Genomic DNA, 25,410 nt, shown 5'->3' on the forward strand with positions numbered 1-25,410 from the left:
CATACAGGCACGCGCTGTTGTTGCGGTTGTTGCCAAACAACATGCAACCTAGTGGCAAGCGCACCCTTAGTGTCTCTTGTTGGTTTGCAGAAAGTGTCTCCCCAAATAGACTTGCTCAGAGCCGTACTGTCTGGGTTGTTGTGCCCCAATGTGAAGATGAGTACGTGCTTCGTTAGTGGATTTCACTGAAGTGTCCCTTCGCTCGCTCAGTATCGTTCTACCGTTATCATCGGATGGTCTTTTTGGTTTTGGATATTTTCCTAGCTCCGAAGCGCTAGTCCTCACGGTAGCAACGTGTTAAAGGACACATCGGCTAGCTTTCTCGTCTCCGCACCGTCACGAATCACAAAACGCATAAAGTGTTCCGGTTGCACACGATGTGCCGACCCGTGCAGCACGCTCAACCGATAGTCTAGCACTGAGCCGGACCCTTAATCATTCGTTCGCCGATGGGGACCCTCGGTTCGGTTTGGATTTTCAACGGCTTTGCTAACGCTCACAGCAAGGAAATTACCGGCAGCGAAAATAACAACAATCACGACGACACAACACAACCACTGCATGGGTTAGAAAATTCTCTCCCTATCTGTGTCAATTTCTTATGCTTCCTCCGTACCGCGCACTACCCGCGTGCTCCGGCGACTACTAATCCGGCGAACCGGGGTATCAGCACCCCATCGTACATACGACGGAAAGCCACAGTCACGAACGTGCTACCAGCGATATCGGATATCGACGTACCGTTTATGTCGACTCCAAATGGTGCAGCTCAAATGCGACACCTAGTCGTTAGGAGGAGTGAAGGCAGTGTGGTCCGAAATTAGCATTCTCGTAGCCTATTTCGGTGCTGCAGGTAAGGAGAACATTCGGATGTCGTGTGTTTTGGGTGGAAAATTATATCCTAAAACAAAAATAGGCCATCGCAAGGAAGCTAGGGAAAGGTTTCCCTCGTTCGCAAACTTACGCTTCGGCAGCCCTCTTTTGAAGACAATAATCGCACACGCACACCAATTGCTTATAAGAGCACATATTTTGACGAGACATTTAAACTTCGGACGTAGAAACTTGGAGAAAATTGTACAACAGAACTGGAACACGTCTTTTTACTGTGGTTATAAGGAATACATACTGACATTAACTTAAATGAACTCTCGCTTTATGTTTTAGTGCAACAATAAAGTTTTAGTATAAATGTTCACCCCTCGCAAGAGTGTATGAATACATTCGTAAAATTATTGTTGTGTAAGCAACCTTTGGCGTAGCGCCGTAGCGATAAGTAAAAGCGGCCCACTTCATAAACCTTCAACACCAACACTAAAAACGCGGAGCGAGAAATGATAATTGCAACTCTAGTAGATGCTGTATGTTTCTTCAATACTAATTCAATCTACTTATGATACGCTTTGATACGGCGTCTTTCAATAGCTACGAATTGTGTTTGGAACCGGGCCTTCCACACAAGAACAAAACGGCCATTCAGCCTGCATGAAACGAACTCTTATCATTTCCACTTCAGATGTTGAAAAAAAAGACACACACACACATTTTCGCTTCAACGGAACATTGAGCACCGCGAAACGTGCTTGACCGCCACTTGAATGTTTCAGCCTGTTGAACGAATCACTGATGTGTTTCGTTTTGTTTCCTTCATATTTATAATTAAAAGGTTCTTAAACTAGAGAAAAATAATCTCAAAAACGCTCATTCTGCTGAGAATCATCGAATGTGGAATACTTGTGCATATCCAGCTTTATTAAATTATTCTTGAAAGCTACCATGTCCATAAATACGTTGCTACATCTACATAGAGAATTAACACGTTCTGTACCACGTCACGCAAATATGAGTGACGCCTTTGTGAACTTTTAATAAATTATTTATTTGTATTCAAGGTACGGTATTATTAGAACTGCAAATTTCTAATTGAGTCAAAAACAAAATAATAATTTTAAATTTTTTGAAATTTTTGTCATATTTAATAAATTTTTATATTTTTTCTTGTTTGGTCTGTTGTATATTGTCTATTGTATTTTTGCGAATCCAATATGTGAGAAATGTAATATGTTTGTTTCGCGGTTATTAGTGCCGGTAACTTATTTCTGCGATAACCAATCTTTGAAAATGATTTAATGGATATTTTAAAATGTGCTAGACCTTTACAAGAATATTTACAATACCACAAGCAATAAATACAAAACAAAATTGTGAATATACAAAATTATTTGTTTCTTCTGTGTATTTTATGCAAATTGCGACAGTAACATTTTGTACCCACGCTGGGCGCGAACGTGTTAAACAAATGGAGACAATATTGCATACTCCATTTAGACATTGCCCGGCCCGGTGATGTATTTGAAGCGACGCCGGTCTTCACACGACAAGACCGATCGAAAATCCTTTCTGGACTAATTTCTCATGCGCAGAACTGACTATTACGGAGTTACGGATAAATGGATTCAAAGACGGCAGGCCTATACCTTTTGAGGTTGTTGTGTCGATAAAATAGAATACTTGATCCATTTACAAAATCTTACATACTACACAGTTACGGTTTATTTAGGAAACGCACATGACTTGCATATAAAAAGGAATACAAAAAATAATAAAGACGTTTTTTAAACTATTTGTGCCAAAATTTCTAGGAACTTTCCAAGAAATCCTATAAAGCTGTAAGATTGAAGGTAGATTTTTTTAACTTTGACCCAGTATTTCATTCAAATCAAACGTAATCGTTGTATAGGGGAAGGTTTTAGACGGATACAGGACCTAAACAACCACCATAAAATGATTTCGTGATAGAACGAATAAGTTATTCAAAACGGTTGTCATGTTTTTTTTTTCAAACTGACCATAACATGTACTTCCACAAAAAAAAATCTACATACGCGAAATGGAATTAAATTCTGATAATTCGTTTTAAATTAATTTATGATCATTTCAGCGATCGAATGGAAATGTCGAAAAAGATCATACAATGTGCTTAAGATGTAAAATAATTTAGCTGTGTTTTTGAAGATTTTTATAGACTGAATAGTCTTTTACCCAACAATTGTAATATAAAATTACATGAAAGCCTGCCTAGGCTGCACCTTGTATTATCATTGTTAAGTACAGGCGTTAACAACTATTTTTTTACTATAATTTTAGTTGCAATTTTAACATTCAGAAGCATCTTGTGTTCTCCTTAGCTTAACGGCTTGCTTAAGTGGAGTCTCAACAAAACACTTTGAGTAATGCACTTTAAATTATTAATATGATTTGATTATGAATACATGCTAAGGAGCTTCGTGGATACCTTATTCGGTATGAATCCGATATGAATGTACTATCAACGGTACCTGCCATGATAGGCATCCGTACATTAATTGGTTTGCGTAAGCACTTGTTTACGTAGAACGCAGCGCATTGTGCAGCTCGAAAGATTGCTTGATATTGCAGAAGTGTGGGAAGGTATCTTGAGGATAAAGACATATTGTCCAGCAATGACCCTTTCCGTTCTTGGCCTTCAGTATATAAATAACTTTAAAAGTTGTTGGAGCAAGCATGGAACTCTGCGTTGGTGCTAAAAATATTCTCAACTGTTCATTAATGCACCCTGAACCGATCTTCAATGTCACCCAGTAAACCAATTCGGGAAGTACTTTTTTGCAAATATTACCAAGCGCCCAGACGAGGGGTAAGCATTGTTTCGACCCAGAAGATACTCCGAAGATAGCGCATGAGTTGACCGAGGTGAACGTATTTGCGAATTGCACTTGAAGCTTATCTATGAAACAGTAAATATTGTTCAGTAAGTTTTAATATTTTGTAATGGAATGATAAGACGAATTACAGCACCTTTTGTATAGACAAGTTCAAACTTTTCAAAGATAGAGAGATATAAAGATATAGCAAGAAAAAGAGGGAGAGAGAGAGAGAGAGAGAGAGAGAAAGATAGAGAAAGAGAGAAAATGAAAAAGAAGTAGAGAAAGAGGGAGACAAAGAGGAGAGAGAGAGAGAGAGAGAGAGAGAGAGAGAGAGAGAGAGAGAGAGAGAGAGAGAGAATACGATTTTTGCTGCTAAAATGGTAAAGTAAATCGTATCAATATTATACGCAAAATAATAATCTTATAACGGTTTCCTGTATAACATCAATGCGTCAACTTTATATGTTAACAATAATAATAAAGTAGTGTCCAATATTTAAATGTTCATCTAAATAGGGTACTTATATACTTCTCTACTATATACCTATAATTTTTATGTCATTAGGATTGCAGGTTTGCTACACTTATTTTTACTACGTAATAGACAATCGGTATTACGCGGGATCGCTTCAGATGAGACTTGTTCCGGCGAAGGCTTGGTGCCGTAATATCAATTTGTCTAGGAGTTCTAAATCCTCAAGATACTTTTTAAGATACTGTACAGATACAGATGTTATTTGTAACACTTTTCCCGAGTTACGTGGTATCGGATTTACGTGGATTTTAAAATTGGATTGTTCGTGGATTTTCTTATCCTTAATAAGACTTGTTTATTCATGTTATGTGTATGACATAACATGTTTTTTTTTTGTTCAAAAAAAGGGGGTTGATAGATTTTCAACTTACACCTACCAACTTACACCTAAGGGTGTTTTACTCTCTACCACCTTTAGGATAATTATTTGGGATTATTGGTTTATTTTTGGTAGCATACAAAATGTTTAACAATTTGATTTACATGAGTGTTCTCATGTGAGTCTGTCCAAAACTTGCCCCTGATCTTTAAAGCTTTCAATGTGGGGTTGTGATTTCTGTTCATTAAAGTGCACACAGAGACGCAAATCCCCTTTCGAAACAACACCAAACTTAATAAGAATAGGCCATTGCATTTTTAGTAGTATCGTGTATTGTAGCATTTACTAGTGAAAAGTATCTAGTATATAGCTTTGGAAAATTTTTATTATGAGATCATTTATCATGATTTGTTATCATGTTCATTGTGTCTTTAACGGCTTCCAAGCGTACGCGTTATGCGTGCACCAAACATGCGCAAAATGTTTTTTTTTTCAACTTCTCCTAGATATCTAGTCATTTCACTATTCGGTCCATTCCTGGATTACAGTACAATGAATAGTTTTACTTGTTACTTGCTGCCAATTGATTAATAATGCTAATTACTGATAACCATCTAGCCAAATTTGAATGAGATTTAAATTAAATTTTAGATTGGAAGTTATATAGTATTTTCACTAGAAAACAGTATGACAGTCCATTTTTTGACGAAAGCATTTTTTCCAACGATGAAACACCCTGTGCAAATCATTTTGTGCTGTATTTGATCAGTATTGTCTTGATGCTTTTATGGACAAATCAGAAAGGTTCGCTTTGGTGAAATGTTTGCAATTATTTATATACCCTGAAAACGCTTATTTGTGGGGTCACTTGACGAAGTTGTGAAATTGAACGAAACGTTCAGCATGAGCTAACCTGGTTTGCTCGATACTGTCAAATTGGTGTGTATGTGTAGTGGTGAGAGCTATCCTGCTGTCCACCTTTCTCGTCAGTCGATATTTCGTGACAGTGAAAAATTCACAAGCGCTCCGTGAAAAGTTAAAAAATTGAACTAATTAAATGCACCACTAGCAGCTGAAATGTGATAAAACATATGTTTTTTCACGGGCTCGCCAAGAATCAAACAATTGGAGTAAAACACGTGTTGGTTTGACCTACACGGCCCTATTTTGTGTGCCATCTGAACAAGCAATAGATAGTCTAAAGAAACGTCAGGAGAGCGGGAGGAAAGGGGCGATTAAAAGTTGGAAAATTAAACCTGTGCCACAGAGCTAATTTTGTCCGGTTGCATCAAATAGTTCACCGCACCACACATTTTCCATAGAAATGGGTCGCAAGAAGAAGAAGGCATCAAAGCCCTGGTGTTGGTATCCTTTTATAAAATATTTACATTTCACTATATCCGGTTGTAGTGGCGTGACAGCGTCATTGGACGGATTGTGGCAATCGGAGTGTCATGCCAATGTTCTAAATAGCGGTAGCGGTAGACTTTCGAAGTTTACTTCCTGTTTTTATTACATAACGTTGTATTTTCCTTAGCGATGGTTTGCGCCTCCTGGCGTCTTAATTCTGCACAGGTACTGCAACAGAGAGTTCGACGATGAAAAGATTCTAGTGCAGCATCAAAAAGCAAAGCATTTTAAATGCCACATTTGCCACAAAAAGCTTTACACTGGTCCGGGACTTTCGATCCACTGCATGCAGGTGCATAAAGAATCAATTGATAAGGTCCCAAATTCACTTCCCAATCGGTCGAACATAGTTATCGAAATTTATGGCATGGAAGGAATACCTCCGGAAGATATCCGTGACCATGAAAAGCAGAAGAACGGGAATCGGTCAGAGTCGGAAGAAGAGGAACCAGCGCACAAGAAAATGAAACAACCCGAAGGTAAATGGAGTAGTCTGTACGGAGTTGAGAATGGACTAGTGTTATTAATCTGGTATCTTAACTTTTTTCAGCGTCTGTGCCACAGGGAATGATGCAGATCCAGAATATGATGCCACCGCATTTGCAGGCAGCTTACGGAATTAATCCAATGATGAGTGCGATGGGAGGCATGAATCCGTACATGGTACCACCTGGAATGCAAATGATGCCCACTATGATGGCCACTGCTCCACGGCCTCTGTTTCCAGCAGCTGCAGCAGCTAGTGCCGCTACCGTGTCGACTACATCAAAGCCAACATTTCCAGCTTACAGTTCCGCCACGATAAGTGCCCCGCCAACTACCAATAGTGCGATTTCCGCGGCAGCCGCAAACAATAACAGCAATAATGGGTTGGGTGGTGGTGATGCAACAAAGGCCGCATCTTCAACAGTGATACCAAACTCGGGCACCGCAACGTCGAAGATTGTACATCCTCCGGAGGATCTTAGCTTGGAAGAGTTACGAGCCCGGAAACCTCAGTATCAGAAGCAAATCCAGCAAGCTACTCAGCAAATGCTGCAGCAAAAGCAGCAAGAAAAGCAACAGGCACAGGTGGCGGCTGCCGTTGCAGCGGCTCAACAACAGCTACAGGCACAGGCTCAGGCCCAAGCGCAACTGAAGCAGCACCAGCAACACCAGCAGCAGCAGCAGCAGCAACAACAGCAGCAACAACAGCATCAGCAACAACAAGCACAGCTTCAGCAACTGTCGCCATTTTCATCTGCAGCTGGCACCGCATCGATTGTTTCCAACACACAAACGACTGCTGTGATGAAAGACAATCGGATGATGTCGCCGCATGAAGTAAGTCCTGTTATCTGTTTGGCTTAATGTATCATCTCTTTACACATCTATCCAAAATCCTGTTACGTTACTTTCCCTATCCTAACTTACTGAGTAGCTTTTTTAATCGTTGAGATATGGTGCGTGAGCAGATCTGTTTCTATGTTAATGTGCCTCGGATCCTCGACTTGCTGATGTCATGTTTAGTCAATGTTGAATTTTGTAGCATCTAATGTATCCGTTTTGCTTTTAAAAGTCTTTTACTAATGATTTCGATAAACACCGTTTAAAGAATGGTTGTCGTATATGTTTTTACGATGTCGTCGTACTTGCTTACTATACTTGGGTTTACTAAAGGCTAGTTTAAATTTATAAAAAAAGTTTATTGTTGTCTCTCAAAAGGTAGATTTTTAAATTTAGCTTACTTGCAGACTGGTTTTCACCAGATATGGTAAAGCACAATTTTTTGTGATTTGGGTTTACTTTCGGTATCATTTGGTTTGATGCGTTTCGTGTATTGATTTCTGAGTATGAAAGTAGAATTGTTTTTAGTTGAATTAAGGTTTCCAATTCTCATACAGGACATGTATGCATGGGTGTGCGGGTATTAACCTGTTTGCTTCTATTTTCATCTATTTATTTACTTTTGTGCACAGTTTGAGTTTTTTGTATTAGTGTTTGATTTGACTTAAGTTTTCCATTCCTCGTTTGATAAATCTCGTGTTCAAACTCAATTTTGCTGCTCATTTCAAGGTAAAAAAATTCACGTTTTATAGTGTTGGTGGGAAATTATTGGTATGCCAGAAAACGCAAAATTTTGTTAAATTTGGTTACAAGCTAGTGGGTTTAAATTCAATTGCAAAAAACCTGACCAATGCAATACTCTTTTTTATTGAAATCGAATAATCTATTATTATTCTCTGCAATACCATTCTACCCATTTTGTTTGATGGACGCTTGAGAGTGAAATAATACAAGTAATTTTTGTTCATGTTTAATGTAGACATGACATAATATGGACATCGATTAGATTAGATGTCAATGAAAGCGTGAAATCATGATGCGTGATTTTTTGTGTGTAACTTATTTAAACTTCTAAACTGGTACAGAGATATGTTTAGGAAGAATCGAATTTATATGTACAAACTACATAATAAATTTGCCACGTATTACATTGCTGCTGTCTATTTAACAGAAGAATGCAGCTCGACAAGACAAAAATTGCTCAGTCCCTCATGAAAATTACTACAATGTTTACGGTTTTCCCAACGCTTGCTCCACAATTGTAGTTTAACCTCCCATTGCCCTATATCCTCTTCGTTTCGATTTTACTTTTCTGTCCTTGTTTGATGTGCTGTTAATGAAATTCATTTCGGAATTGTGACTTATTTTTTATGCGCTTTTCAGCAAGCCGCAGTGATAGCGCATGCTCATGCCGCTGCGGCCAATCATCACAAACAGATCGAGGAATTGAATCGTGCAGCTATGATTCAACGATTTCAGGCAGCAAACGCAGCTGCGGCGAATGCTGCAGCAGCCGCCGCCAGCAGACCAGGAATGCAACTAGGAATGGTCAGTTTAATAGTTACTGTAGTAGTGTTAGTTATGCTGTAGGTACAATTGCTTTCGTATATTTTTGGTAAACCTAAGTGAGTATATAAATAATTGGTCGTATTTTGCGCACTGGGATGTGTATCATTTTGAACGATGTGGATTGCGGTATGTATGTGTGTATTTATGAAATGTGTGTGTTTGTGTTGAGGGTGTGAGACCAAATGCTACCGGTTTGTGAGGTTACGGTTAAGTATAGATACAACTAAAATTCTTGTATATAGGTGTTACGGTATTCGATAAAAATATGTTTTACTGACTATTCTTTTCTGAAGCATACCTAATATTTGGTTACATTTCGGCTTTTTTTAGGTTCCAGTATCCCTTGGAGGTCCCGTCCCGCTAATGCCTCCAATGATGCGTCAAGGATTGGCGCTCGGCCCACCGGGAGGTGGCAATTTGGCGTTATTAGGGGGAAATATGCTTCGCCCTGGTCCCCCTCAAATGGGTCTTGGTCCAGGTAGGTACAATCAATATTATCGAAAGTGATCATTATTCATATTTGTAGCACAGTAACCTTTTCTATACTATGTGCTATTTGTATGAACAGATTTACTGGCTTCAGATTGTTCTGTTCAGATTTGACACAAAGGTTAAAATGTCGAAAATATGATTGCAAACAAAGCAATGCAAACGAAACGAATACAACTTATTCGTTAGGTAGAAGAATGAAGCATTTGCGGATAGTATGATAATTGTGTATAAATTACAGTCGTCAAACACCCACTAATATTGAATCCACACATAAGTGAAAACATCTAGAGCGATGCTCACATACTCAATACTTTAAGCAATCGTTTTCGAATTTGACTCCTTATATAAACTGGCATATATAATGCAACTTTACATTATACAGCTTAAGTCAACCAATATACAAATTAGAATGACACATACTGTTTACTTTTAGAAGCTTGTTCTGGGTTTTGTACTGTAAAACACAAACTTAAGTGTAAGATTAAGAAATAAGATGATTTAAACATACTTATCAGGAAATATTGTATACAATCACAAACAATTGTGTTCACTACCATAGGTGTACGAATTCGCATTAGTAATGGATTGGAATCCTGATGTAATGTATGGAATTCTAGAAACTGTATGGTATACGGGAAGGGGAGAGGGTCTAAATTTGTACAGGAATTTATAGTTCTGATGGATAAAACGACTGCATATTGAAATAAATCTGTTGTTTTAATAAAATCGTTAAATGGACCAAACTGTCTGACCCAGTAGGTGGTTACGCAAAATCAATTCCAAATCGATTGAAGTTTACAGTTTTTTTAAATCGCGTAATGCAGAGTGACTAGCAAAACAATTTCGTACATATTTGTATCATGAATTATTACATGAATGCGTAAGGGATTTATCTCCATTCTCAATATAAAAACTATAGGATTCAATTTCAATGTAGCGAAGCTTGTTTTAATTAAAGATCTACAAACGAAGCTTGAATGCAGTTCGTGTTTTTAATAAAGTTGTACGTTATCAACTATATTACAGCAAATGGTTTAAAATGATGGTATATTTCATATCATATAAAATCATTTCATAATGGTTTAACGTGTTAATCACTAAAAACATTCGGTACTTCTATGTTATTGAACACAATTGTAGATATAATTTGTGCTTGCAATATGGCTACATATTGGCTTAATTTGCGTAGCTATTGGTACCTAATTTTTGATTTGCTTGAGTTCTGGGGCTGTTCGCCATATGTTCATAATGATGTTCGATTTTGAAATGAATATACTTGATTATACTTGCAGAAAGAGCAAAAAGATTGCTTTAAATTACATAACATTCTACAATATGTAATGGCGCGTTGCAAAAATAATGTTTAATGATAGAAGACACAGTTAGTTAAGGTTTTTTCATTGTGACTTCAAAACACATTTTCAAAATTTCCAAAACGAAGTTTTTACAAAAAAAATGAAAAACAACCGACGTGAAAGATATTGTATGTTTTATATACACTTATACACTGCAGAATATTGAATAAAAAGGTCTAAATAGATTTATTGACTTACAGTAAAATAAACAGTCAATTTTCAACGAACTGATGAAAGAATAACAATCGGGAATTATTCCGTTGCTGGAAAAGATAAACCAACAAACAATCCATTCCAAATTGGTACGTGTTAGCAATATTTATTTGAAAATGTGTTTTACACTACAGAATCCAAATGCAAGATAATGAAATGATTGCACACGATTTAACTTAAGTTGCCTGCGTATGCTAAATGAATTATTTTCTGCAGTTAAATTAGCGGATTGTTGTTCTCTAAGTGTATGTGTCAGACATCGTATCGATACACACAAAGCCGTAAGAATTGTTTTTGTTTGTTCATACATTTGAAATACATGAAAAGTCTTACTCTTCACAGGAAGCATGTATCATTGAAAGTTGTGTATGTTTTGTTTATTTTTCATGCTTTCAAATGATTTCACACACAAATCTACCACTCGAATTTTATCCCATATAAAAATAGTTAAAAGAAAGACCCGCACCAACAGATCGATTTGCCAAAGACAAAAAATAGCATACCAAAAATTCCTGTCATCCCTTTTGCGTTCTGGTAACTTGTCGTTGGTGACGAATTTGAAATCCACGTTGAACGATCGTTCTACTCTAATTCTATTGTAACTTGTCGTAACGATGAAAATCAATATCATGCCTTGTTGATTGGTGTCATCTCCTTCTGCTATCTTATTGTATCCCGTATTTTCTACAGTGCAATGACGTCACACAAATTCGAGTTCGACGCACTCGAGATTTCCTCGTGCGCAAACTGTGTCCGCCCAAGGTATAATAGCGAGGCACATACCTATACTCATATAGACTGTAATATTAATTCTGTTCACACTAATGTTAGCTATATATCATTATCATTGTCACTTGTTCGGAAACACTACTTCCTTCCTCTTTTGTGTGAATGTATTGATTAACTTTCATTTGATAAATTGCTGGTTTTCTTTCGTGTGTGCATTTAAGTGTTTTTGCAAGTTTTCCGGTTAAAATAAGTTTAGTATGCGCAAGCTTGCAGAACGAGTAAGATGCTTCAGCTGCTTTTCGTTCCAGCAATTGATACTTCTAGTGAAAATTGTTTTTTTTCAATCAATGTGACAATTAGGAAATATTATAGGTGATACGATACCTATAAAATTACAAACCATTTTTAGGGAAGAATTTTGTGTTTTTCGTTCTTAATTACTCTTACTAATAATTAATTGGGAACATGTATCGTTTAAAATATCATACATTTAAGATGTTATTTACAAGACTGCATATGTTGGAACAGATTAAGCCAGATTTGTTAAAGTTGGTTTCAATGGTTGATAACATTACATCCCTAACACAGTATGCAATAGAATTGCACCGATACCTTTTATCTTAGCATATTATGTATTTTCATGCTTAATATATATTGTTCTAATGTAATAGAAAAAAACACAGAATAGAAATGACAGACTAGAACAACATTCCGAATGTTTCCAAATGGCTTGGTAACATTTTTTTGAACGAAAAATCTCATAGTATTATGTAGATTGGCGTTCTTGAAAGCTTTATTTTGCTTCAAGCTTATTTTTATTTTATTCGTTTTTGTTTCATGGTGAGTATTTTTTATGATTATTTTTATAGTTACCTTAAAATTGGGTTTATGTATACATTATCTAGATTCTGTACATTCCATGCGTTCCATGTGTGCCCTATCAGTTTTGTAATGCTTACGATAACTAGTATCAAGTTGTACTATTATTGCGCTTGGTTAGTGTATAATCAACATTCAAATCACTGTGCATGTTACATATGTAAAAAAAACGTTTATAGTAATCATTGAAAATTTATAGTAACCGTTTCTACTTAAAATATGTTGATAAGAAATGAAATTTTAACAAGCAAAACAAATCGTTTGTAAATGAAGAATACGTGATATGTTTCTTTTCTTGTTTACGCGGTGGTTTTAATATGCTACAACAGAACATGTGTTAAATTAATACTATTAACATGTAGAATAAGATAACCGTAAATGTGTAAATGCAAAGATAATCAATTACTAGATTAACCGTTATTACAATGGAAGTTTGTCGAGCAGAAATAAGATGCCTGTTGGTGGATTTAGTGAAAGAGCAAAAAAACGCGTAAACGAACCGCTTAAACTGAACCTACTAGCAATACGTTTGTTTTGTCGGTTTTATTTCTAATCCACATTAGATGTTATTTCATTAAAAGCGTGTTTTGCATGATGTATCCTGGTTCTGCCTATTAATTCATTGCTACCAGTAATGTGTACCGCCGTCATATGGCTGATGTTGATGATTGGAGTACTTCTAATTGGAAATGGGATGATTCGTAACAAATAAACAAAAACACATTATATGCCAAAGCCGTTTTCGAAGAGAACCATATATCGGATATGGGATTGCTAACGATGTTGGGTTGGTGAAAAATCATCCACAGTGCCGACTCCTGTTGTTGTCTCTTTTTCTTTTCCAGGACACCAGTGCAGTACAATCGAGAAATGAAAAATGAAATAAAATATAATAAAGGGATGGATGATAGTTTCATACCTGTTACCACTCTTCCCCGTGTCTAAGATAAGCCTATAAAATACTACTAACTCTCACTTAAATGTGTATTCTACTACCCCTTCTGCCAGTAACATTGTGTGTATGTGTGAGTGTGTTTGAGTGTGTGCGAGTGTCCTAGGTTTGGTTCCTCTATTGTCGAAAAACTTATGTGTTAAGTGTGTTAGTTTTATGGTATTATTTCTAGCAGCTTTCCTATGCTTAGAGCAGTTGCAAATATGCTGTTTATGGTATAGTGTACACGTGTCGTAACGGTGAACTATCTTTGACGGACAATCACTAACAATTTACATATATTTTTCCCACTTTTTCTCTACATCTTATATAAGCCCCGCACAGTTTGTTATTTGCAGAATTTTATCGTTATTCCAGTTTTGTTTTTCGGATTGTAGTTTTTTTATCACCTAACAAACCCGTTTCAATGGATTGTGTAGACACTTAGCTATTTGTGTGTGTGTGTGTTTAGTGTAGTAACACCTAACCGTAGCCAATTTGCCAAGTTTCTTATCCATCTACGCATATGTTCTAAACTAATGTTCATAAATAATTATCTGTGGCATCATTGTAGTTTCGTGTCAATAATTTTGCTTCCGTACTTGTAGGGTACTTAAACAAAGATTTGAGAAGAGTCGTAATAAAAGCTACCTCAGTCCGTCATCACTATTAAAATGTACAGTTCTATGTTTACGTCGCTCAAAATGGTCGCATTTCGACTTATTGCGGCTGGAAATACATACGATTTGGCAGTGGTAAACAAAAACAACTCGAGCAGATAAGCAATTTCAATTGTTATACGTATCTATGTTCTGTATCACTACTTTATTACACGTTGTCGTTGCTGTTTTGAATATATAGTTATAATTTTGATGATTTAATATTTTGTAATAACGTTCACTTACTTTTCTTACTGCTACTATTGATATAATCGCTACTACTAATATTTATGCTACTACTGCTACTACCTTCACAAACCACAATCATCACCATCACCATTAGCAGCGTCGTTTTGGTTCGGAATAAATACAAATGAATGAAATCCCCAAAATCAAATAATCTAGTTTTACGTTTAATGGAAAGGAAAGGTGCTTCGATGAACCATTTCTAATACAGTGCGTTGTTTTGCGTTTGCTTCTTTCCGTTGTTTTCTCTACGTACATTAGGTGGATTAATAACGCAAATTCCAACCGTACCCGGCATGGGTGTAGTTTTTCCCGGCGCACCGATGCTACCGATGATGCCACCACGATACCGGTGATTGACTCAACCAGCGCTGCTACCACAACTGTCAGTAACGTCACCTCGTCCGCTAGTAACGGCGGTGGCATCTGCTGCTTTACCACCATTACTGCAACGGCTTCCATTATCAATAGTCTATCCATAAGCAAGTGATCAAGCAGATGTTACCGTGTTTACGTTGATCGCGTTACGCATAAGTACGAAGTACGGCTTGTGCTGACGAAAGACTTCAATGCTGTACAAGTATGAGATAGGAGGAGCTTGTAAGTAAAACTGACTACACTCGTTTAAATTTACTAGAGAACAGCGATTAATGGTGTTTTGTTCGTTCTTTTCGTTTTTTTTCAGAAAGCAACACCTGTACACATGATTTTGCAATTGACAATGTTCTACTAATCGAAAAGCCGTTTATGGAGTATGAACTATTTGGTTGTGACCATTGACCAGGTTTTCATCATCAAGATAATAGCAGCGGTATGTGGTTTTTAATTCATTTTTATAGTTGTAAAATGTACAAACATGGAAAAAAGCAAAAGCAAAAAAAAGGTTCCGCATGTGGACAGTTTTTAAGGCAATAATTTCTATAATAATCCTAAACTATCAAAATTGAAAGGTAAGGAAGTGGCATTACGTAGCAATGAAGGAAAAGTAAAGAAGAGAATACGGGACAATGACATGCTGGAACTGTGTGCAATGCTCAAACATGTGATGTTTAAATTGAAAAATATTAATACACACCAAAGTAGAGCACTTAACAACCGACAGCTTAGGGTCATGGCAGAGTATGTTATGTGCTACCGAGCTATTCTTTGGCATAACATTGCCATGGAAGATAATATGTCATTTAGCTTTGTGTATGTATTCATAATTAAAAGAAATGCAAAAAACAAGAAATAAGCAAATTTTACAATAGATACATCGTCAAACATTTTGGATAAAACATTCATTACGTCTGAAGCATAATGCGGGTGATTAGAACAAGGAGCTTTGACCAGAGTTTGGGATAATCGTTCCTTGTAGCCGATGTTTTACTTGTCCTTTTAATTATTTGATTTTCTTTATGATGTTTGAATCGCGACAGTAATTGTCGCGACTGAAAATGTAACTACATACATTAATAGGAAAAGCCGTGGCAGCTGATTCAGCATTCGTAGTGGTAATTAGCTCATCGTTTGTTACTGTTGGTGTAGAGTTAAAATTTTGATATTCAAACTAACTAACATTAGCCTTTTTACACAATGACGGTATAAATAATACTAAACTCTCTTCGCTTTATGAGTAAGACACCGAAGCGCAACCATCATTCATAACACTTAGCTGCATTACGATATGCTTTAAATCAGGACTAGAATAGATTTCTAGTAATGCGTTTAGAATTCATTCTAGCAATAATGTATGCCTGTAGTGCCTGATAATAGTGTGGCATTGTTGCTGCCAATCCAAAACATCCTAACATTTTCGAAATGGTGGTTAAAAGGTATGCTTGAATTGTCTATAATTTTCTTTGATCAATGACGAATGGAAACTTTTCAAGGTTAGTTTTTCAGTAATTAAAAACAGTAACAATAGACTTATGTAAGTCATTTTATGTTATTTGTTTGTACAAAAATAATGCGAAGTATAAATTACTATTTTCATGTCAATGTTTCACTAAAAAAAGCTGGAACGGAAATTGCTTTAAAAGACATGGAATGCTATATATTTAGCATGAATTGGCGACATTGGTGAATTCAATGTGCAGTATTTTTCTCTCTCTTCATATGAGCCTTGTGTCCTTTTTTCTGAACAGACATGCCTGTTTAGTTGCTTTGGTGGCGCATAAAACTGGACAATCGTCCTTTTCTCGGGTATGTTACTTCCGATGTGCATTATTTTTTTGAAATGAAATGTATGTTGAAATTGAAAGTTTCGAAAGTTTTTTATTTGGGAAATAATTTATTTTCATCAACTTCGGCGTGTTTTCTCAGTTTATACTTTTATATAATTTTTATTCTAAGAAAGTGACTAACCAATACACATTTTTGTAATGTACAATTTCACATTAGAATAGGCACTTTTTTAGTTTGTGAGTTGGTAGTGAAGAGGGCTGCATTTAGTTTATTTTTGTCTAGATCTTGAGTTTGTTTGATGTGTGAATGTGTTAGCGAGGTTCATGAAATTTTGACTACGAGTGTCGCTTATTTTCTCATCGCTCTAGATTTCCCCCGCACTGTCACACTGTTTAAATGTATATATTTTTGATAACGAACCATTAATTTCATCCCAATCCACTTTTGTTTGTTTGGGCTACACCATCGAACCGCAATGTGTAGTGTACAGTTAAGTATAAGAATGGCGAAAACAAGCATTACAATACACTGATGCGATTACTACAGTCCTCCCAAGTTTACTTCCATATTTACAGTACGCGTCCACACGGTGCAGTACCATCATATCACGACCGGCAGACATGTGTCGGGCTCCATTTAATAGTGCATTACGCGACGATTGTAACCGAAAAAGCCGTACGTACAAGCCAGTAGAGGAGAGAGAAAGTCATATGGTAGTAAATAGTAAACAGTTTCGATGGGGTCGTGGGTCCATTTCGTCCTGGTTAACCCGATTAGTTAACGGCTTTACCTTTACTCTTTGTACTCCTTCCTGTCTGTATGTTATTCTAATCCAATTCCATTGCCCGAACTCCAATCGGTCCGTGATCGAGCAGGTGATTGCTCTGCTAATGGCAATCACAAAGTTGATGTTGGATGGACATTGTTCTGTTCCCACCCTTTGAACGGTAGGCTGCATTGTTCCCACCAAGTTTCATCAAGGGTCGGCGACATTGGTCGGAGCTTTCTGTATCTTTCAACGAAATCTGGCCGTGTGTCACATCAATTTTGTTGAGTGGAAAGTCCCTTGCCGAAGAACGATGCGAACAAAGTTTCGCCGAGTGTGCGGTACTTTCAGCATCGCGGGCAGGCGAAATTGTCGGTACAATTTCACAGTTCCTCTTTTATACTGTTTCTTAGCATTAATTATCGTACGGGAACACAAAGATGGTGGATGGTGGTGACACGTCTTGTGGTAATGAGGGGGTGTATGGTGTGTGGTATTCCGTTAAGATAATGCTAGTTGAAAATAGTAACAAGCTTCAATAAATCACTAGATGTGGCCTTGTAATGAAGGATGATTGATGGATGAGTTTCTGAACAAACGAAATGTTTTCATTCTGTATGCAATAGCTGTATTAGTACTGTTTTCGTGATCGTGTTTGTCTGAAACTTTTTTTGTTGGTTGAGATTATAAGTTTTTCGCTTTCTTTGCCTTCCATAAGCCATCCTCCATTGCTGTTTTGCTCGTCTCGTCATAATTTTGATAGACGTTCATAAACGTTTACATGTTGAACATTTGTGGAAAATATTTTTAGTAAAGTTGTCAGTACGTGCAATGATTTTTTTCGGTTTTATACACTCAATATCTGCATATTGGAACTGTTGGACTTTCCATCCCCTGTTCGTGATCGACAATTGGAATGCTGAATACTAGAGTTGCCTCACATATTCTATATTTGGGGGTTTGAGGTGTAGTCTATTGATCTATATGTCTAACTCTCTCTTCCGTTCTTTCTTTCTCTCTCTCTCTCTATCTCTCCATCCATCGATATCATCTCGTGTATGTTCTCTTTACCTGTTTTCCTTTTCTCTATTTTCTATTTCCATTCTCAGTGAGTAATATGAAAAAGAATTGTACGGTTTGAACCGTATGTTTTGGCGGTGTGTATAGCACCAGTGGGTTATCCGATAAACTTCCTATTACTAGCCGTAAGCATATCCTTTTCTTATGAGTTCTGCCTAAATCTTTATTGATGTATGTTAGCTGTTGGTTGGAATTTTAGTTATCTTTCGTTCGGGTGATCGTCAGTTGTGATCGTCTATTTAATGGTTTTGATTTTAATTTGCGGCTTTGACATGCTTAACGGAGAAACAACTAATTGGGGGTTAGCCTGTAAACAATTCCACTGTAGGAAGGACGTAGGTTCTGAATTAATTTGTCATTATTTTTGTGGTGCAAGTATGAGTTTGCTATGAACAGTTCAAAACGTTTCGCATCCATTTACGATAGAGATCATCCAATACACACACACCCAGTCTGCTCTCAATGCTTGATTAACAGTTCAAGTTCAGTTTTTCTTAAGTTTCACCACCTAACCTAAGCTATTGTTTCTCTGTTTGTTTAGGGATTGGAATGGTTGTTACAAATTAAGCATCGATTGATAATATTATTTCACCTGTGTGATGTGGGCTGTACTGTTCGGTTGTATTTTCTTTTCCAACGCTTTATCTGTACAAAGCAATTGTTGATGTGTAATATGAGTGAACAAAAAGATACAAAAAAAATCTAACAACAAACAAGCAAAAAAGCTCGTAAGATTCTTAATTATGCCTAACATTATGCACTACAACAGCTATAGATCCATGTATATGTGAAGTACGTAATGTGTAGCTTAAACAACATCTAACCGTAGCACGTATTTGAATAGACGCCAGTTTCTGATGCGCACCCACTACAAAACAGGACTTTTACATTATGTTTCGATGTTTTCGCGAGTAAAATAGCCACCATATCCTCTGTGACAGTATATTGGTGAAAAAAACAAACAAACAACAACGGTGAACAAGCAATTGAACCTAATGCTAACTGGTGGAGCATATATACCACGAGTGTTATCGTAGAAGCATATTCACTGATAGAAATCTATTGAACGATAAGCAACCAATACTAGTGTGAGAAGCAATTTTCGACGTAAGTTTTTAGTGTGCATATTTATCGTTTCCGAATGCAATCGACGGCTGTATAGGTTGTATATATAGCAATTATGTATAGCAGATATGCATAAGGATATATATACACCTACAAGATTGTGCCACGCTAAGCAAGACAAAGTATGTTAATGATGTTTTCATTTGTTAAGTGTATGGCGATAGGCGGTAAAAGATTTATTCATTCAACACTATCCATTTGCGTAGCGTGTCACCTATGGTATAACAAATGATTAGGGATATGGTAAAATAAATGTATCCGTTGAAACAATAAGGCTCATACACAGTTCGAGTTGATAATAAAAATGATGACAACAAATTAACCTATAATCGAAAGGTGTATAAGTCAAGTTGAAATTAGTGACCAATTTTGAGTAAATTTTCATTCCTTGCCCATTACAATGTGATTTGTTGTATTCATTATTTAAAGAAGGGACGTGATAGTTATCGAATCGACACGGATGATCTTATGTTCCAATGTAAATAGAAATTTAATTTATTACAACTGTTTTTTTTTCGTTTTTCTACATTTATTTTGGTACGTTGACTAATTATTAACAATTATGACACAACTGCACTCAAACCGTTACAAAGCAACATCTTGTAACAGCTATGGCTCTGGATAGAATCAAATGTGTCTCTGGTGATCAATTAAGCTGGCGTGGAAGCAAGTGGTTTCAAGCAAACAAAGTATAACATAGCTTTCAGAAGAACGTTATACAGCAATTTGTCGTAGGGCAAGGTTTTGTCCTTGCTAATATGAAACTGTGTGCAAATCTGGTGCAGAGCGAATGCCTATCGCTCAATGTCAAATAATTATTTTCTTTTCTGCATAACGATTCCTCTTTGTCCCCGTTCAATTCAATACTGATTTTAAAACATAAAGGAAAACAAGTAACACGATGCACTATTATTATTCGTACCACAGACACCTACACAGACGAAAATAGTAAGTACACAACTTCGTTCGTCGTAGCAATATCTAACATGTATCCCTGATTCTGGTTGCTCGGCAAACAGAGAGAATAATATTGGAACACTGCGTCTCTATATCCTGAAGCAGGAGAAACCCGTTAACAGGACGACAAGCATCGAAAACAGAGCCAGCGCGCTGGTAGTTAGGTGCGATGAACCGGCACCACTAGAACCCGTCTTGGGTGCCACGGTGCTCGTCGAGGGTCGCAGAATGTCACCCAGATTGGTAATGATGTCTGGCAACGGCTTAATATTCGTATCACAAGCCGTGTTTTGTATCGCGTCTTTAACCGTTGCCGTAAGAACACGGAAGTTGATATCGTTTCGATTCAGCGACTCATACATGTACTGGTGGAGTCGATCCGACAGCACCCAGAGGTTGCTTTCGTCATCCACCTTCACGTCGTTGGGGAACACCATATCGACGGTGCTCATGTATACCCGTCCGAGCGATTTGATTGTGTACGCACGGTTCGACGTTTTCCAGCACGTGACGGCATTTAGGTTGGGCAGGGCGTAAAAAAGTACACCCGTTTTCTGATCGACGAACGCCACACCCGCCTGTCCATTTGGGCCGCGCGATCCCAGTATCTTAAACTCATGGTAGTTGGACGGGTCGGTGGCATACGTTTGGTTGCGCAGCACTTTCGTTGACACGGAAAACTCATTCAGCGAGCTGAGCGGGTGGAAGTAAAGCGTAGCGTAGCCGTCCGATTGTGGCTTGAGCGCAATGCCGAATAGGCCGTCGTCCCACTGGAAGTTGATGCCGGTGATGTTATAGTTGCCAGCGAGCGGATCGGGATGGAAGTAGTGATGCTTCACGCGCCACGATTCCTGTTGCTTCCAGGAGTACACCACCAGTCCCGGGCTGCCGAGATCAGCCGCGTATGCAAACGTGTCATCACAATCCGTGTCTTCCACCGCAATGTTGGCGTAGAAGGAATTCTCCTTGAGGTGATCGGCGGGAAATTTGTATCTTCGCAAGAGATTGTCGTTGTGCAGATCGTAGACTAAGAGCGACGTTGGGCTGGCGACGGTGGTGTTACCAAGCAGCTCTTCAACCCCAGTATCCAGCACCCACAGGCGTCCGCAGCGGTCAGCTCGTATCCGAAATGGAGATACAATTTCTGGCGCCTCGGTCTCGCTCGTGCGCTTGTGAGCACTCCAACTTGGGTACGGATGCAGGCGAGGCGATTGGGCGGTAGTTTCTGTAAAGGAAATAAAATTAATAATATATTATTTTACATTTCCGGTTCATTTCATGTATTGATATAGTTTCGATTATCAGAGAAATTATTTAACGTTCGCAACATGTATGAAATGACGCTTTTCTTTGGAGAAGCTTTGAAGTTCAGTCTTAATCTGTGAATTAGCAATCTGCTGTATGTACGATATAAAGAGCTTCCTACATCACGTAACGGAATAGTTAATTCTTGCTATAGGGAGGGAGGTTTGGTGTAGATTAAAATATAGACTATTGCGATATCGACCCTCATACGCATGACTGACTACTCAGCTACCGATAATTCAAGCCAGTTAATTACTCATTCAGCAGTGCAATCTGGTTCAGTCAGCGGTTGTAGAGTAGAATTTAACGAATGTACAATTCAATTAGGTATATACTATTTAAATCTAGTTGTTACTAAATCGAAATAGTCAAATAACGCCGCAATATCAACATATAAATGATTTGTGCATTGACGAAACCATTGGAATCGATCGTGTAACTAGTTAGTTCCCGTGAAAATCTAGTTCCGCGCGAACATGACCATTGGACATAGGTTAATTTTGTACCGAATGGAGCGTGCTAAAATTCAGTTCCACGCCCTCGCCATGGTAGTGCGAGGTTGTGCTATAAAACCCAGCCTTGGAACACCAATAAGACAATGGTAACATTCACTGGAAGCATGATATGCGTTTTCGTACATTACTGTTGAGGTCGATACGACGATGCATAGGCGTCGGCTACCGGTGCACGGTCAAAGGCTTAAATGATTGTTAATCGATCGAGAAACATGATCGGTTATTTGCAGTCCGCAAGGTTAGCCAATAGAGCGTTCTCGCGGTGGACCGGTTCAACGGTATCCGTAATTTTGCCTCATGCATTAGGATGGTGTTAACTGGTGTCAACCCACAGTCACATTTTGAGTTCAGAGACAAAAATCATTAATTCCGCTCCCAGTGTGTGAGTGGTCTGCCTACGGCAAGACATGACAAACCGGTAGAAACCACCGACCCGACGGGATCCGCTGTTCAAATTTTCCCGTGACTCATGGGCTGACTGTGGTTTACCAGCAGTGTTTTTAATTAAAATGCGATTTGAACCCCTCAAAAACACCGCGGGATGAACAAACGTGACTCATGGTGTTGTGACACACTATGCCAATTTATGGTAAATTATTGTCGCGACGCTTTGTTGGTATTGCATTGGGGAATAATTAACAGAAGGTATGATTTTGAATATTTGAGCATGTTTATGGACAGTTTAGTTTAGTTTACTGTAAATGATAGCCTTAAATCGGCTTTTATAGTTGCAATCTTAATGACTGTTTAATATATATGCGATATCTTTTTCTGTATGATGTTAACCCACGTGCGCCATACACATGATGGTTTCTTACAATATGATCAATCGCATCACTTACATTAGAGCATATTTGATTTTGTGGTAAGTTGATACTAAGAAAAGTGCACAAAGAATTTAAAATAAAAATGTTATGTGCATATAATTAACCACAACTCCGCTGCCATTGGTGGGTCACCTTTGCGGAATTGACATCCCTTCAGGGGGGAAGCAAAACTTTAGCTCGATCGCCAGAAATGAGATGTGTGACTAAACAGTAGCGCACAATAGGCTGAAATAATAATGAGATGTTGTGCCGCTGGTGTAACCGCATAATGCTGCTGCAAAATGGGGCTCTAACCTCCAGCCTCAAAGCGTGGACTCGACCTTAATCTAGCGCACCGTCGAGGGCTTGTATACCCCAACACAGAGGCACGCGCGCGTGAAGGTACGCGGATGTATGAATTCGTTGGCGCGTGCGCATATTGTTGGCGTATTGAAAGGCGTGTGAATTCGATGGCAAGATAATCCGTTCGTGTCGGTTCATTTGGCTTCCTCATTTCACGACCGTGGTCAGGGTTCGGTCAGTGCAGTGGAAAATGCAACTAAACACGATCATCCTTGAACTCCACCACACACCCAGATGCCTTCAACCGGCTTGGGATGGAATGTCGTCTATTGAGATTCAAATGCAACGACGATGAGTTCCTTGCGAAGGTAGGTTCAAAATGAATAAATTAATGAAATTGTTGTCGTTCCAGCATCTCTGGTGCTTACTGCACATCTACTGCATTAAGCAGTTTTGTTTTATGTTTGTGAAGGGCGTACATTCAAAGAACTCACCGTTGAGATTGATGTATCCAAGGGATGCTGGAATACCTTCCTTCCATCGAGGTAGTGTCAAAAATAGTCGCTTCTTGTAGACTTCCAATCCGACCGGTATCACATTTTCTGGAACGTAACGCTTAGTCGCGATCGCTTCCTGTCGCTCGGCTGCATTTGGAAACTCGAAGTCAATTTCTTTCCATTGATACGCGACCCGCAAATTATCATTCGCCGATATGTGCACAGGTAGAAGAGCTATTAGGCAGCAGCTGATGGTGATGGTCAACGCCAACGGTGTTTGTTTGGTTCCGATCATCGTAGAATTTTCGTTCACTACTCGTACGAACGGAAATGCAGCTTTCTACACTATTCTTCGCAAAACCACTATGTTTCAACACCACCACCGACGAAATCAGATGCGATAGCTTTGAGCAATCGAATGATACTGGTTTATTCCACGATTATATTGCGCGAGACACTGGAATCAATCACTGAGCCCGAGCACTAGGTGTCAATAAACAGTCACCACCAATTGAGAGTCGATCGAAACACAGAATGACGCGTACTGTTCGGAATAATTCAACACCGAGCTAGAACTCTTTTGGTCGCGGTGTCGCTCTGACAACTTCGTACTTCTACCGATACCTTCGCCGTGCGCGGTTAGAGCCACTACTATTGTACTAATGCAACTGCTCAAACCACTCCGCCGACTACTCTCATTCAGACAGCGCACTCGAGCACACCAACCTTCAGCATCCCGGCAAGCGTTGCTCACCGCACCGGTTCGCACTCTCTGCTTCACTCTGCCACGCACGTTGTATCATTCTTTACCGCTCGCACGTTGCCCTCGGCAGCGCAAAAGGCACGTTGTGTGTAGGGTACGGGGGTCCGTCGGTACGTCCACCTTTCTCGCCTGCAAGCTTCCAACCTGGATGATAGTGAGAGGAAACAAGAAGAAAACGATAGTGACCAAAAATTAAAAGAACTTGCGCAGTAAGGTGAACAGCTTTTTCGTCAGCTCCCTTCCCACAGTCAGTCTCGCGCGCGCGTGTGTGCTTGCCTTTCCAAGGGTTGGCACCCCTATCGACGGTGTCGGTGTTTGCCGTCCGGTCTTCGTGGCCTGCCGTGTCTTTGTCGTTTCCCACCGGAGAGCTTTTTTTTTTTTGGTTTGTGCGCTAGTATACAGTGATTGTACGTGTACGTGTATTGAACACCGAGCATATTGGTCATAGCTTTAAAAAATGCACAAGCATTTGCTCGTGATGTGGGCATTTCAAGACCTTAGCCGCTGGGATGGCGTTTGAAGTATTCAGTTGACAATAAATAATATCTTGTGTGTTGGGTTTCGCATATCTTCTGTACTGTATTTTTTCTTGGTTGATGCAACTTTACCTTGAAGATTCTCAAAGGATTTGTTTTTTTTTCTTGTCTGCCGACGAGCATTCCGTCATCCAGCTTAACTTTCAACGGTGTAGTCTTGATTTTACGACGCGAAATGTAAATTCAAACATGTCTGCGTTTGCCTGGTACATTCAGCTGGTTGCAGGTGTGGTCAGTAGCCA

At 38.5% G+C, this 25,410-nt stretch overlaps 2 protein-coding genes across 4 annotated transcripts; one reads left to right on the plus strand and one right to left on the minus strand.

Annotated features, from left to right (window-relative positions):
- The first annotated feature begins 5,668 nt into the window (after positions 1 to 5,668).
- LOC128300165 (BUB3-interacting and GLEBS motif-containing protein ZNF207) lies at positions 5,669 to 19,756 on the plus strand. 3 transcript variants are annotated; one of them, XM_053036134.1, is made up of 7 exons: positions 5,669 to 5,905; positions 6,116 to 6,429; positions 6,501 to 7,273; positions 8,660 to 8,824; positions 9,176 to 9,323; positions 14,611 to 14,949; positions 15,035 to 19,756. In XM_053036134.1, the coding sequence occupies exons 1-6, from the start codon at positions 5,865 to 5,867 to the stop codon at positions 14,703 to 14,705; spliced, it is 1,536 nt and encodes a 511-aa protein (XP_052892094.1). In that variant the 5' UTR covers positions 5,669 to 5,864; the 3' UTR covers positions 14,706 to 14,949; positions 15,035 to 19,756. The 3 variants fall into 3 exon arrangements, with proteins under 3 accessions (XP_052892094.1, XP_052892097.1, XP_052892096.1); XM_053036137.1 differs by lacking the exon at positions 8,660 to 8,824; XM_053036136.1 differs by lacking the exons at positions 14,611 to 14,949; positions 15,035 to 19,756 and adding an exon at positions 9,414 to 11,174.
- Positions 19,757 to 20,422: 666 nt separating this feature from the next.
- Positions 20,423 to 24,609, minus strand: LOC128300541 (protein yellow). The gene is made up of 2 exons (XM_053036641.1): positions 23,867 to 24,609; positions 20,423 to 21,668 (listed from the first exon to the last, which is right to left on the minus strand). Exons 1-2 carry the CDS (start codon positions 24,162 to 24,164, stop codon positions 20,533 to 20,535), a joined length of 1,434 nt encoding a protein of 477 aa, XP_052892601.1. The 5' UTR covers positions 24,165 to 24,609; the 3' UTR covers positions 20,423 to 20,532.
- Positions 24,610 to 25,410: the final 801 nt, after the last annotated feature.

The sequence above is a fragment of the Anopheles moucheti genome, chromosome 3 (genome assembly GCF_943734755.1).
Source record: "Anopheles moucheti chromosome 3, idAnoMoucSN_F20_07, whole genome shotgun sequence".
Taxonomy (NCBI): domain Eukaryota; kingdom Metazoa; phylum Arthropoda; class Insecta; order Diptera; family Culicidae; genus Anopheles; species Anopheles moucheti.

Bases quoted from the DNA above. Each gene is read 5' to 3' on its own strand.
- LOC128300165 (XM_053036134.1), top strand. From the start codon at position 5,865: ATGGGTCGCAAGAAGAAGAAGGCATCAAAGCCCTGGTGTTG. The intron at 5,906-6,115 runs GTATCCTTTTAT...AATTCTGCACAG, and splicing joins GCATCAAAGCCCTGGTGTTG to GTACTGCAACAGAGAGTTCG. The intron at 7,274-8,659 runs GTAAGTCCTGTT...TGCGCTTTTCAG, and splicing joins GGATGATGTCGCCGCATGAA to CAAGCCGCAGTGATAGCGCA.
- LOC128300541 (XM_053036641.1), bottom strand. From the start codon at position 24,164: ATGATCGGAACCAAACAAACACCGTTGGCGTTGACCATCACCATCAGC. The intron at 21,669-23,866 runs GTGAGTTCTTTG...TTTCCTTTACAG, and splicing joins TGGATACATCAATCTCAACG to AAACTACCGCCCAATCGCCT.